This window comes from Microtus ochrogaster, chromosome 17 (genome assembly GCF_000317375.1).
Source record: "Microtus ochrogaster isolate Prairie Vole_2 chromosome 17, MicOch1.0, whole genome shotgun sequence".
Lineage (NCBI taxonomy): Eukaryota > Metazoa > Chordata > Mammalia > Rodentia > Cricetidae > Microtus > Microtus ochrogaster.
This window is the reverse complement of record NC_022019.1, coordinates 8282899-8297058: the sequence shown is the minus strand read 5'-3', so window position 1 is coordinate 8297058 and position 14160 is coordinate 8282899. Positions and strand designations below refer to the sequence as shown.

The 14160-nt window shown below is 46.6% G+C and overlaps 1 protein-coding gene across 2 annotated transcripts in view; it reads right to left on the bottom strand.

Moving 5' to 3' along the window:
• Nucleotides 1–10040: 10040 nt before the first annotated feature.
• Nucleotides 10041–14160, bottom strand: part of Gjb6 (gap junction protein beta 6) — an 11020-nt gene continuing 6900 nt past the window's right edge. For both annotated transcript variants that reach the window (XM_005355434.3, XM_005355433.3), the window contains one exon: nucleotides 10041–11545. In XM_005355434.3, the coding sequence (XP_005355491.1) occupies nucleotides 10754–11530 (777 nt within the window). In that variant the 5' untranslated portion in view covers nucleotides 11531–11545 and the 3' untranslated portion in view covers nucleotides 10041–10753. The remainder of the gene's footprint in view (nucleotides 11546–14160) is intronic.

The following is a 14160-nucleotide window of genomic DNA, read 5'->3' as shown; positions in this document are numbered from 1 at the left end:
TCACTCCACGGGGTGTGTGTAGGATGGAATAGTGAGCTTGGCTAGGAGCTCCAGGGTCCTTGTTTGCTTCAGGCTTCAGTGATGCCTTCACATTATCACTTTGACTCAGCCTCAACTCGACCTTTGTCTTGAAATCTGACTGCTCAGGTTCTCGTTCTAGTACCTGGCAGAAAGAAAAGAACTTGTGTTCCCTGGAACCAAAAAGCAAAACACCCTGGAGATGTTTTATATGCAATATCCATCATTTAGTGAAAGACTTAAAGGTGTTTAAAGAAGCCAGAAAATGAAACCCATAATCAAGAGGAAACATAGTCAATAGAAGTAGATCCACAGATGCATGGAAATTAAAAGGGTGGAAAACGAGGATGATATCAATCCAAATCAAAGGGAAGCTGGAGTGCTGTATTAGTAAAACACAGCCCAAAATAAGATGGGCAGAATTGAAAAGGTACTGCAGATGGCAAAGGGCCATTTCATCATGAAGATCCCCATCCCGAGTAGATTCACTTCATAGCAGAGCTGTAAAACACTAGCAGCAAAACTGAAAGTACCAAAGGAGAAAATGACAAATCTGAGTTCACAGACTAACGGAATTCATAGGAAACATTCACAAAAAATTATTAAGAAGATGGAATATCTAAACCCTATCAACTAACACGACCTCACTTATATTTGTGGAACATTGTGAGTGCCACTCTTATAAGCCTATCTATGTATAACTGTCTCCCACAAACTCCATCTGTCCTCCTCCAAAGTTCTGAATCATAAACAAATCTCAATAAATTATAAGGAAGGGAAGGCATATAGATTTGTTTAGAACCAAATTAGATAATTATGTGCCTAGAAGTTACCAAATATTTGGGTAAGAAACAACACATGAATAAAAGAAATAATTATAAGAAATTTATTATTTCTTTTATTCATGTGTCCAAAGCCACAGAGAAACCCTGTCTTGAAAAACCAAAAAAAAAAAAAGAGAAATTTAAAGTATTTTATTTTTATTTTATTTTGAGCCAAGATTTCCCTGTGTTGCACAGACTGGCCTTGATATTAGAATCCTTTGCTTCACTCTACAGAATATCTGAGATTAATATTTCAAATGGATAAAAGTAAAAACGGGGATAAAAAATTTGGGGGTGCACTTTAATAAAAGTGTTTAAATTGAGGTCACAGAATCAAAAGGGGTATGTGTTGACAGTATAGGAAAGAAGAATGGACTTTTGATAACAGATCGGGAGTTAGTGACAAGCACTCAGACTGGGAAAGAAAGTGTCCCTGGGCTTTCTCTGAGTCACTTGGCAGGTAGCTTTCAGCATTTGTCTGCTTTCTTCACCAGGCCAAGACACTGGGATGTGGTATTTAACAAATGTAAACGGCACCTTGGAAGGTCTTCCTCGGGAAAACCAAGGCATGCTGCCTACACCCTTTCCCACATTCCATCTCTCATCAATCTTTAGTCCTTCCCCTTGTCAACTTGATGACCATCGGCAGCTGGCCACCTGTATCTGCTCTTCAGGAGTTGAGGTTGTACACATCACCCACGTAGGGTAAATGATACCTGGAGCAGCATCGTGGTGGGCGCTTGAGAAAAAGATACCTTGGTGTAACAGGGGCGCGGGGGGTGGGGGGTGGTGGCAGGGCTGGATATCCTGGTGAGAAGGAGGCACCTGCGCTCTCTGCCTGCCTCTGTCTACACCCCAGAGGGGGCAGGACTAACTTCCCATTAAGACACGGAGCAACTGGGGACAGTCAGTTCTCATCTGGTGATGAGTTTGGCTCCTGACCTTATGTGGGACCAGAGGAGATAAGGGAGAACATTCTGAAAGAAAGAGAAAGAAGATAGCCCTAAAAACAAAGCCGGCTGCTGGCAGGTAAGCCACGAGGGCCAGGGCAGCAAAGGACACAGAATGGGGTAAGATAAATAGCCAGGAGAAAGGAGGCCCAGGAGAGCTTAGCAGTGGGCCCTAGCCTCGCTCTGGAAGAGAGTGATGGCCCTGTGCAGGGTATTTGAAAGAATGACTTCCTGATCGCTGGAAGTCAATCACCAGCCTAATGCTGGTGACATGCATTCTTAGTGGCCAAATGCCTCCCTCAACCCCCCTCCCTGAAGGAGATAAGTTGTGAGACATCAAACTAATGTTTTGAGTCCATTGGGCTGTGAAGATCGGAATCACTTTACAGTGTCTAAGTCTAAACAGTTGTTTTTGTCACCCTGGGGCTGAACAAGACACATTTCCAGAGTAGACATTTCAGGGGGCTGCTGTTTCATAGAATTTACGGGAAACTGCAGGTGTCTGGGTCTGTTTAACACCCGCAGGAGGATGGCCCCAGGGAGCTTGAGCATTTCTGGCTGTGAGATTAGAAATTCTAATCAGGAGATCTGGGAAGTTCTGGCTTGTGTCTCTGCTCAGGTGACTCCTGTGATTTGGTGACTGGACTCAGTGCCTTGTGACGCCCCCCCCCCCCTTAGCCACATGTTGACACCCTAACAAAGTGAGGGTTTTAGGGGTTATTAAGATGGAAAGGAATTAGCACCCTATGCTCACCCCTCCTCTCAGGAACACTGCAAAGAGTTATAAAAATTCCTTACAACACAGCTAGTGCTAACCAAAAATCAAAACCCCAAGTAAACCCCAGGTCCATAAATATACAAAATTATTAGGAAAAGTGAGAAAGGTTATTTTAGTGCCTGTCTGATAAATCACATACAGACATAGTTTAGGCTGACAAGCATCTTCATGTTTCTGAGGGTGATGGATGATGGAGTCTTTGCTGCTGCGTTGTTATCTTTAAAGAGATTCTTGGCTGTCAGGCCTGGTTTCCCACTGTGCTCTGCCCTCGGAATAGTTTCAAGGCATTCTTCTGCAGCACCAACTTTTCGCTCCCCCCCTTCCTATTAAGACAGCCCAAAAAGGTCTTGGCCAGTCCTCCTCTGTTTGTCAATCAGCATTCACCTAGTATGCCTAGAGGGTGGGGGAAACCATGGCGACTGTGCAGCTGGCAGATGGAAGTTGTTTACTGGTCTTGGAGTCTATGGAGAGGAAGCTAATGAGCCTTCTTCCTTGCCCAATAGGCGACCACAAAGTTGGGAGTGAAAGCATTGGTATTCCAGGCGCAGATTGGTCCAACACGTGTTTATGGCTGCTCATTCTGTGAAGAGCATGTTGGGGGACAAAGAGGAGGGCCCTCAAGTAGCAGGGAGAACCCCAAAATGCACACATAGCCTAGGAACAGCCTGGAAGGAAGGATGGGGAGGTAGGAGCGGGCCCTCCTATGGCGGAGGAAAAACCTCCACAGTGCAGACTTTGAACTGGTCCAGAGGACAGGCTGAGAAGGGGGCAGGCAGGCAGGACATTCCAAGGACAGAAAGTGTTTTTGCAACGCCCAGAGTAAGTGGCTTCTGGAGGCAGCAGACAGCAGAAGCTGGAGCACAGTGACTATGGGGACTTGAATGAGAGATCAGAGAGCATTGTGCTGAGGACAGGGAGGCAGGAAAGCCAGCGATCCAAAACACCCGTGGGTACAGACAAACACCCGGTGGGTGCAGACAAAGGCACTAACCCCCCACAAACTCCTAATGAACTAATTAGAAATAGTCTCAGAAAAGCCTTCTGTTTCTAGTGGCAAGACCAGGCTCCCGTGAGACACAGCAGTTTTAGATACTACAGCCGAACCAGTTACTCCAGAAAAGCTCCCAGCCCAGCAGCCTAAGGCCAGAGGATCTGGGTGAAACCGTCCCGGGTGCTCTCTGCACCCTGCGTGTGCCAGGGAAGCTCATGCACGAGCTTGACGTTCATCCCAGCTGGAACCCAGGCCTCTCTGCTCCACGTTCCCGGGTCAGTCTGGACTACGGGTGGGTTTGGTGGGAGCTGGGATCTCCACCACCAAAGGATGAGCTGGAATTCTGGTTCCATCTCAGCAGCAGCACGGAGTCCCCCGACCACCTTGGTTGTCCGTGGAGGCTAAGTACAAAGTACACGAAGCTAAGTGCTAAGTACACTGTCCCTCCAACCGACAGTGTGGAGGAACCACCTGCCCTGACCTTCCAGAGTGATCTCAGAGAACGCAGGCTAAAATAACAAATTTCAGTGAATCCACATGTGCTCCAAATGCCTTTGGAACGCTCTTGTCGTACTACGATCCAAAAGTTTTCAACATAAATGGGGGGGGGGGAATCAATAAGGCCTACATTCCATTTCTAGCACTCCTTTAAAAAGTCAGGCAATCCCAGGGCTGGGGAGGCAGAGACAAGTACATCTTTGGGGCTTGCTGAGTAGTCAGTGAGCTCCAGGTTCAATGAGAGACTCTGTCTAAAAGTTAAGGGTGCACGCGCACACCCACGTCACACACGCACCAAAGAATTGAAACAACCGGAATGAAAATGCTTCAGTGAGCAATTACAAACATCCTTGAAGCAGGTGAAGAAACCCTCCGCAAAGAAATGGGCGAAGCAACTCATTGGTGGAGGGCGGGCCCCACGTGTTTGGTATGGTCCATTCAATTCCCAGCAGCAGTTGGGAAGCTCAGCAGAGGGCCCTGAAGCGCGCGAATGAAAAGTTGGAGGGCTGACAGAGTGGAAAGCCTTCCATCTGAAAGGAGGGAGAGTGCCGACTGGGAAACAGCGCTCCGGGGACCTTCTTTAGCGTGAGCCATGCTCTCGTGTTTGGTGTCAGAAGCAGGACTGCAAAAGTTCAAGGAGAAATTATTTGCTGAAACCTATTGCAATAGGCTCAAGTTCAGAGCCATGAGGCGAAAGCTAAGCTGAATAAACCCAAAGAAATCATGCCAAGACATCATAATTAAACTTACCAAACTAAAGAACAAGAATAAAGAATCTTGAACAAACCAGGAGGGAAACCACTTCATGGGGGCGGGGGCGGGGACGGGGGCGGGGGCAGGGCAGGCAAACAGGGTTTCCTGTAAGAGGTGACAGGGGCACAAGCAGTGGCACTGTTTCCAACTCAACACACAATTCCTTTCTTAGGAAAAATGTCTTTGGGTGCCAGACAAAGTGGTGCACATTTGGAATTAGGAGGTAGAGGCAGAAACACGATGTTTGAGTGTAGCCTGGGCTATGTCCGGAAACCCTATCTAAAAACCAAAACCCCTGGGGGCTAGAGAGCTGGCTCAGTGGTTAAGAGTACTGATTGCTCTTCCAGAGGACCAAGGTTCAATTCCCAGCACCTACATGGCAGCTCATAACTGTCTGAAGATCCAGTTGCAGAGGATCTGACACCTTCACACCAATGCACATAAAATTAAATAAACCATAAAAATATTTAAAAAAACCATCCAAAACCCTTTATGAATGAAGAGGTAGTGGAGACATATCAGAGGAAGTTTGCCATTAGCAAAGGTAAAGCAGGCCTGGGAGCGGAGCGCACGCTTGGGAGTGGAGCGCACGCCTGTAATCTGAGCACCTCAGAGACTGGAGTGGGAGCTCTCAATGTGAGGCCAGTCTGGGCCGTACAGCAAGATCCGGTTCAGTTTGGTCCACGTAGTGAGGCCCTATCCTAAAAACAGCAAATAATGACCAAATGACGTTCTCCACACAGGAAGGGAACAACAGAAGAAGTCTTCAAACTTGCAAGCAAATATGTAGAGAAACGCTAAGGGCTCTCCTGGTGTTCTTTAAATTATGTTTGATAGTGGAAACCAAACGTATAATGCCTTCTGGCGTGGCTCTAAACGTGGAAGAGAGAAAAGAGGAATTGTCAGTGGGGAGGAGGACAGGAACGTGGTGGGAAGCAGTGCTTCTGTGTGTCACCCAGGCTGCTAAGATGCTGACACGCACATGACGGGGCGTGTAGAGTAACTTATACAGTGCCTCAGAGATACACACAAAAGCACTAGATAAATCAAAACGGGAGTCTGGAAGCACATAACCAGACTGCAGGAAGGCACAGATTGAAAAAAAAAGACTCATGTAACAAAAGAAAAAGATGTCAGGCTTCAGCCTTAAATATCAACCAGGTTATTGGGTATAACTGGTTTAAGTCTGTTAATTAGAGATGGATTGACAGATGCACTTTAAAATGTCCCAGTAGTGTGCTATCTCTAAGACATGACTCCCACTTAGTGATGCAGGCGAGCTGAAAGTGAAGGGCAGAAAGGTCAGATTGTACAAACATTGAAAAATGGCAGTACCAGCCGTGCTAATAAAGAACAAGAAAAATTCCCAGAGGAAGAGAGGGGTGTTGGGATGAGACAGAGTCCCCACAAAGAAGACTCCTGAAAGTGTGCACACGGGATATAACTGAAGACTATGGGATGTAAAGACTGCCCTGAAAAACAATTGTAACAGCTCTCAGGAGCAGGGAATCGGTCATTTTATGGCTTGCTTTCCTGTTTCTAAAAGATCCATAATAAGATAAAAATGAAATGAGGTGTCTGGGGTTTCCCTCAAGGCTATCCAGAGAGAGGGAGAAGCAGGAGGGTCAGGGAGAAGCAGGTGGGCCAGGGAGAAGCAGGTGGGCCATGTAGAAGAAGGTTAGCCAGCTGTAGGTCACACGTCCCGTGGGCTCTGTTTTTCTTCTGGTTTGAGACAAGGACATGCATAGCCCAGGGTGGCTTTGTACTGTCGCGTGGCTGAGGACGATCTGGAACAGATCTTCTCACCTCAGTCTGTCTCTCCAGACCTGTGAGCTGCTCCTGAGCTGTAGGGTGGATTCGGCTCTGGACTTTGCAGACAGACCAGGGACCTGGTGTGAATCTTCCTCTGTGCTCATTTCCACTGTGACCCTGGGCAAAGCTGCTGAACTTTTTACCCTGTAGGGCAAATACCAGATGCAGTAGACAGTACTGCCGAGAAAGAATGTGAAGTGAGGGAAGGGAGGTTCTGAGCAGTCCCTTGGCTGGAAGAAAGAGACAGGAGGAAAAGTTAGTAGACAGGCATAGTTGCCCTTGGGCCAGTGTGCCAGAATTCAGAAAAAGGTTGAAGAGCTTTAGAAGACCAGCTGAGAAGCCCTTAGAGTTGGTATTCAGATTGGCTTTGGTTTGGTGGAGGGCGTGGGCGCAGATTCAACGCTGAGGAATAGGTCGAGGAAGAGGAACAATGCTCTCCCCTCAGAACAGTGGCAAAGGTGGGATGGGGATGGGGGGGATACAATGGCCTGAGGGGAGGGACTCTAAGGACACAGACAAGCAGAGAGGAAGGTGTTGACTGGTAGGGAGGGCTGTTTCCATCTCTGGGTTCTTGGGGACCATGTGCAAACGTATCGTTGATATTTCACTGCCCTGCCAGGTGTGGTCCTTAGAAGTGCACACTCCAGGACAGCTGTGGGACCAGACAGCAGGTCTGTTCTTGATACTTGGTGGAAGCCGAGCACTGTTTCCCACAGCAGCTGCGCTGCTCATGTTCCCCAGCAATGCAGCTGTTCCAGGTTCTCCACTTCCTCTCTAGCACCTGTGGTTTTGATTTGCTATGTCGACACAGGCGACCTGAGAGATGTCAGGTGATGTCTTGTCATAGCTGTGACACATCAATGAAGGAAAATATGGGGTATGTATGTTTATTGCAGATATGTAGTAGAATACCATCAGCCTTAAAAGGGAAGCAACCCTAGTTTATTCCACAACATGAACAAATCTGAAGAATGTTACACTCACTGCAACAGAAGGAAGGACATGTGCCGTGAAATCCCAGTTTTATGAGGTGGCTAACATAGCCTTATGGAACACAGAATACGAGGGTTGTATCCAAGGCTGGGGTGAGACCTGAGGAAATTATAGTTTAATGGTTATGAAGGTTCAGTGATCATAGACATTTTAGTTCTACTAGAGATTTATGGCACATTGTGTGCCTACAGTTAACAAGGTGATGTTATAGCCGGGCAGTGGTGGCACATGCTTCTAATTCTGTACTTGGGAGACAGAGGCAGGTGGATCTTTGAGTTTGAGGATAGCCTGGTCTATAGCATGAGTTCTAGGACAGTGTGATCAGATGTCTCTTTTTTGCCTTCCTCTTCCCAAATACCCTGTGGCGGCTTCCCAAATAATTGACTTGGAGGCTTAATAATACTTATAAATACTTGGTTGATAGCTCAGGCTTGTTATTAGCTAATTCTTACATTTAAATTAACCCATTTCTATTACTCTCTGTATTGCCAAGTGGCATGTCTTGCTTCCTGGCTGGCTGGCTGGCTGGCTGGCTGGCATCTCCTGGCTCTGCCCTTCTCCTTCCCATCATATTTAGTTTAGCTGCCCTGCCTGGCTACTGGCCAATCAGTGTTTTATTAAACCAATTCGGGTGACAAATTTTTCACAGTGTACAAGAGGATTAGTTTACCGCAACACAGAGAAACCCTGTCCCAAACAAAACAAAACAAAACACACACCCCCAAAACCAAAAACAACAAACAACAAAACAAGGTGATATTGTGCCCTTCTGCATTTGTGCAGATGGTGGACCTCATTCTCTCTCTCTCTCTCTCTCTCTCTCTCTCTCTCTCTCTCTCTCTCTCTCTCTGCACAAAAATAAAGGGACACCAGGAAATCTTTGGGAGACTAGATCATGTATTACCTTGAATCAGTGATGGAATCCTAGGTATTTACAGAGTTCAAAGGACACCAAAGTAGACACATTAAATATATGCAGATCTGTGCATATCAATTATACGTCAAAGCTGGGGAGAAGGGGAGGAAGAGGAGGGAAAGAGGGAGGGCTGGACTGTCGTGTGGGGGAAAGGTGGTCTCAAGAGCAAGGTGGGAAGCCCTTCTTCCACGCAGACTGGGATTGTGCCCAAGGCTGCAGTGTCTGTCCCTGAAAAAAACCCTCTTCCATTCAAAAGAAAGGAATACCAGAGGGGAACCAGGAGGTACACAAGCTCACTAGATCTTATTCACACAATGATGGGATGGTGGTGGTGTTTTGAAAGGTTGGTTCTTGTTTTCTATATCAGCACTCACTTGTTTATGGATGGAAGACGTCTGGGATGTACTTTACCCCATGAGGAATCCGAGAATTACTCCTTTGTTCTTCTAGAGAGAGGCTCCAAAACAGGTCTTTTGGGAATTGGAGTGCTGTGTCAAGCCCTCCTATGTTTGTTTGTCATTGACTAGGTGACCTCCAGTCAATGTCATTAGTCATTTGGGCTGGTGACGTGCTGAGCGTGCTAACAAGTCCTTGCCAGAGAGGTTGTTGCTCACGTTTCATTATTCTCCAGAGCGACTCACCCACACCCACTGGGAGGCCTGTGTGTCCAATCTGGAAATTCCTGGGAGAAAGACATTTCCCCATCCCCGGGTGTGAGGTTCCGGTGCCCAGTCACTAAGGACCAAAGGGCTCAGGTGACCAGTCCTACAAGGTCAGCTTCCTCTGAGGCTGCCACAGGCTGGGTGCGGTTGGAGAGCATTGCACGTGGGTAGCTGGTGGGTGACGGTGAGGTGGCAGGAACTGTGGGAGGAGCCTATCAGAAGGCACTTAGGTCTTGGGAGCACACCCTCATGGATTGATGGATTCGGGTCTTCTGGGAACCCCTAGGGGAGGTTGCGTTACATACGCCTGACTCACAGGCCGGCTTTCTGCCTTGTGTGTGATCCTCCCTCTCACACTCACTCCCCCACGAAGCTATCCTCCATGTTCTGATGGCCAAGAAGACGTTTACGAGTGCTCAGCGGATGCTAGAACCCTCCAACCTCCATGTCACCCAGTTTCTGGCATTTTGTTACAATATCACAAAATGGGCCAAGATATTTGTGGGGGACTTCCCTCCCCCACTTCTCTTTATAAGTTTTATGACACGAGGGTCTTAATATATAGCCCAGGCTAGCCAAAAAGTTACTCACTATGTAGCCAGTGCTGACCTTTTCTTGCCTCTGCCGCCTCCTAAGTGCTAGGATTACAGTACCACCAAGGCTGAACTGACCCAATTCCTACAAGAAGTGCAATCTCCAAGCTGAGGGTGCTAACAGACAAGCATGCCTCTTGAAATCCAGGTACCTACACCCATAGCTACTGGTACCTCCTCAGCAAAAACCCATCACCTCTAGTGATGATGGTGGGGGCCTGGAGGGAACAGAAACTCACAGTGTACACAGGCTTAAACGACAAGGTCGAGCTTTATTGGGGTGATCACATTCATGTTTGCACTGTTCACCATAGGTAGAGAAGGCCAGTTAGAAAATTGTCCCATTTCCTTCAGTTCCATCTGTATTTGGCAAGCAGCAACACATATTGTCCAATGAACCCACCCCACTTAAGAGGACACTCTGGTTCATAAAATTGTCCCCGGACAGTGTGAAACAGTATAGATAACATGCTAGACCCTTTACAAGTTCAAACTTTAGAAACTTGGGGTGCACTTGTAAAGCTAACTTTGCGTATTTTTTTTTTCCAGGTAAGGAAGGCCAGTCATAAAAAAATACTTTATATAAGTTCATGGTCAGAACTAAAATGTTCAACCCTATAAAAATATCTTACTGACAAAACTATTAATTTCTAGATAAATCATTCTTTATGAAAAGTTATATAAATTCTCAGGAAATATCCACTAAGTCAGATGTCTGCATAGGACTTGTCAAGGTGACTTCAAGGTTCATTTGTCACCAGGGTTTTGTTTTCAGAGACGGATCACAATTTTGACTTAGGTGGTGTGTGAATAGTTCAGGTGTTCTACAAAAATTGAACTCAAGAATCTATTTGCTATGAGTCTTTATAGACAAACTCTCACCCTAGAGGGAGTGGTCAGATTGCTGTTGTCTACAGACAGGACACATGTTCTGTCAGGGCTCACCTACATTTGCCTTGAAATGCTTAACTCGGGAAACTTGTGATTGCGTTTTGACCGCTGTCTGAGATGAGCTCATTTATTTCATTCTGCTTGCTCTCTTTCAGGGCGTGGTTTCTCTGCGCCTGCATTCTCTTAGATCTCCTGAAACACAGCTTGAGCAGCAGGTAGCACAACTCGGCCACATTGAGCAGCATGCAAATCACAGATGCGGAAATCATAAAAACAGTAAACACCGTTTTCTCGGTTGGTCTCGAAATGAAGCAGTCCACAAGATTGGGGCAGGGCTCAATGCCGCATTTCAGTACCCAGGGCAGGTGGTAGCCATTGTAGAGGAAGTAGAACACATACATGAAGGCAGCTTCGAAGATGATGCGGAAGAAGATGCTGCTGGTGTATGTCCACCAGAGCGAGCCCTCGATGCGCACCTTCTGCCGTTTGATGTCCTCCAGATCTTTAAACTCATTCCTCTTCTCTCCACGTTTGAACTTCCGGGCGGTTTCATGTCTGTAGTAGGCCACGTGCATGGCCACCAGCAGCGCTGGGGTAGACACGAAGATCAGCTGCAGAGCCCAGAGCCGGATGTGGGACACCGGGAAGAAGTGGTCGTAGCACACATTCTTGCACCCTGGCTGCAGAGTGTTGCACACAAAGTCCTCCTGCTCATCACCCCACACTTCCTGGGCAGCCACCACGAGGATCATGACTCGGAAAATGAAGATGACCGTGATCCACACCTTCCCTATGCTGGTGGAGTGCTTGTTCACACCGCCGATGACCGTGTGCAGGGCCCCCCAGTCCATGGCGCTGGTCTACTCCTAAACAGACAAAAAGGAGCAAAGCGAGTTAGCAGAAGGCACCTCTGAATTAACCGATAAATACCAGAGTGAGTTACAAGGCCGTGCGAATCTGGGCAGGTCTCAACTGTCTAGTTGGCCCTCCACTGTGTGCTTTTCTGACAAGGAACGCCCATTATGAAGATGTTCTCTCGTTTCCGACCGCAAGTAACCAATAGTGCGCCAACTTCTTTATTCCCTTGAGGAGGCAACATCAACCCGACAGCCTTCCTTGCTAGGTGAAGAGGTTCAATAAATGAGCATCACAGTAAACAGGTACTTGATTTCACTTCTCGTGTAGGAATTGTGCCTTTCACGTGCCACATAAGTCGTCTAAGTTCATTTGGACACAGGATGTATATTAGGTGGCTGTTTGCCATTAATCCAAGAACACAGGTAAACAAACTCATGGCCAAGTTCCCTTTCTTCCCTATGTAAAGGCACACATTCTATCACTGTGGTTTGACCCAGGGACTCAGAACTTCTGCCATAGCTTTTAGTGATCAAGCAGTTTATCCAAGCCACAAAAGAACTGCAAAAATCACTCGTTATGATAAACGACATACTCTGGTTTACTTAGCAGACTAAGAGGAAGCCATGCTGCCGGTTGACCTTGTGCAGTGTATATTCATTTCTAGCTAGAATAAACCATCTGCTGCAATCATGTGCTCCCAGGAAAGTTAATACCTTCCCCAAAAGAGAATCACAAGGTTTGACACAAGTTGTTTCCTTGTTCTCTGATGGAAGCAGGCCATGTGTTGGCTGCTGCTCAAAAATACAGGTCCCCTTGCACCAGGGGCCACTGAAGCCCATTCTAAAAGACTGATTTGACATCTTGGGAGAAAAAGATCTTCTTTCCTCTAAATCAGGGGTTCTCAATCTTCCTAACACTGCAACCTTTTAACACAGTTCCTCATGTCATGGTGCCCCCCCAACTATAAAAGAATTTTATTGCTACTTCCTAACTATAATTTTGCTACTGTTATGAATCATAATGTAAGTCTCTGTGATGTTGTGGGATACCTCTCTGAATGCTGTGAATATGTTTTATTACCTTTGGTTAATAAAGAAGCTGCGTTGGCCTATGGTAGGGTAGAATATAGCTAGGCAAGAAATCCAAGCAGAGTTAGAGAAAGAAGATGGAGTGGAGGGAGATACAAGCAGCTTCTGGAGAAGCAAGATATGAGGTAACAAACTGTGAGCCTCATGGCAAAATATAGAATAATAGAAACGGGTTCATTTAAGTTGTAAGAGCTAGTTAATAATAAGCCTGAGCTAATGAGCCAAAAAGTTTGTAATTAATGTAAGTTTCTGCGTGATTACTTGGGACTGGGCTGCTGGGAAATGAAAGCGCAGCCTCCACGTACATCTGTGTTTTCTGAAGGTCTTAGGCCATCCCTGTGAAAGGGTTGTTCAAACCCCAAGGGATCGAAACTCATGGGTTAAGAACCATTGTTGTATGGCAACTCGTACTCTAATTCACACAGATATTTCTTATCTCACATCACCAAGAAGAAAGAATTAGTTGGCATGCTCTTTCTTTTAAAGGTGTGTATGGGTGCAGGAGTAATGAATGACAGACACTGAAAACCTTTAGAAACAAAGATAGTCAGGCATTTTTTTATCCGCTTGGAGGGGATGAGAGAGTCACCAAAGTCTTTTTGTTGCTGGTCTCAGGAGATATTCTCTTGGAAGTGGGTGAGTAACACTGTCCAGCTTCCCCCTAAGTTAATCATGGTCAATGCCCAACCTACCTTGATACACAGCCCACCCTCAGCATTGCTGGCCACTCCTCACACAGCCTACCACGCCCCCTGGGATGTCTTGGGTTTGACTAATTTTAGAGTCTATGCTTTTCTCAGAAAGCCATCAGGTTTGGGCTCACAAAGTAGCTGCCACATCCATCTGACCCTTGGGTGCTGATTTCTGCTCCTACTGGGTCAGACAATGGAGACTGAGGTGCACACCATTGGGGATAGAAGTGCACATGGCAGTAGGGCTAGAAAGTTTTGTGTTTTGGTTCCAAGGATTTGCCCCCTTGCCATGGGCCAGTGCATCAACATGCTCACAGTTTCAAAGGTTGATCATATGCTCTGACTACAAGGCTATCACAGAACAGCTGGATTCTTAGAGCCACACTGAGCCTGAGCTTGCTGACTCCCAGTATTCACAGAAGTAGAGGAATGAGGCTTCTCAAAAAATGTGTTCACTGTTATAGGGGCAGGTGGGAGTGGGAACCTAAGGTCACAGAGAGATGGGGACAACTCAGATCAAAGGTTAATGGGGAGGCCCAAATCTGTAAAAACAAACCAAAAGGGGAATACAGAAGTAAAACATCTATAACATGAAAAGGAGAAAGAGATACTGTGCTCAGTGTACAAAAAAGTAGCGGTACTCTCCTTGATGATATGGCTGTTGTTAGCGTTTGCTGTTGTTGTTTCTGCTTTTGAGACAGAGTCTCATGTAGCCCAGGCCAGCTTAGGGCTCTCCCATTCTCCTTCCTTTACCTTCCGAGCTGGGATTCCAGGCATGTACCACCATGCCTCTCTCCAGACGGTACAACTTTAATTGACAACCAATAAAAAGTATGTATGTAT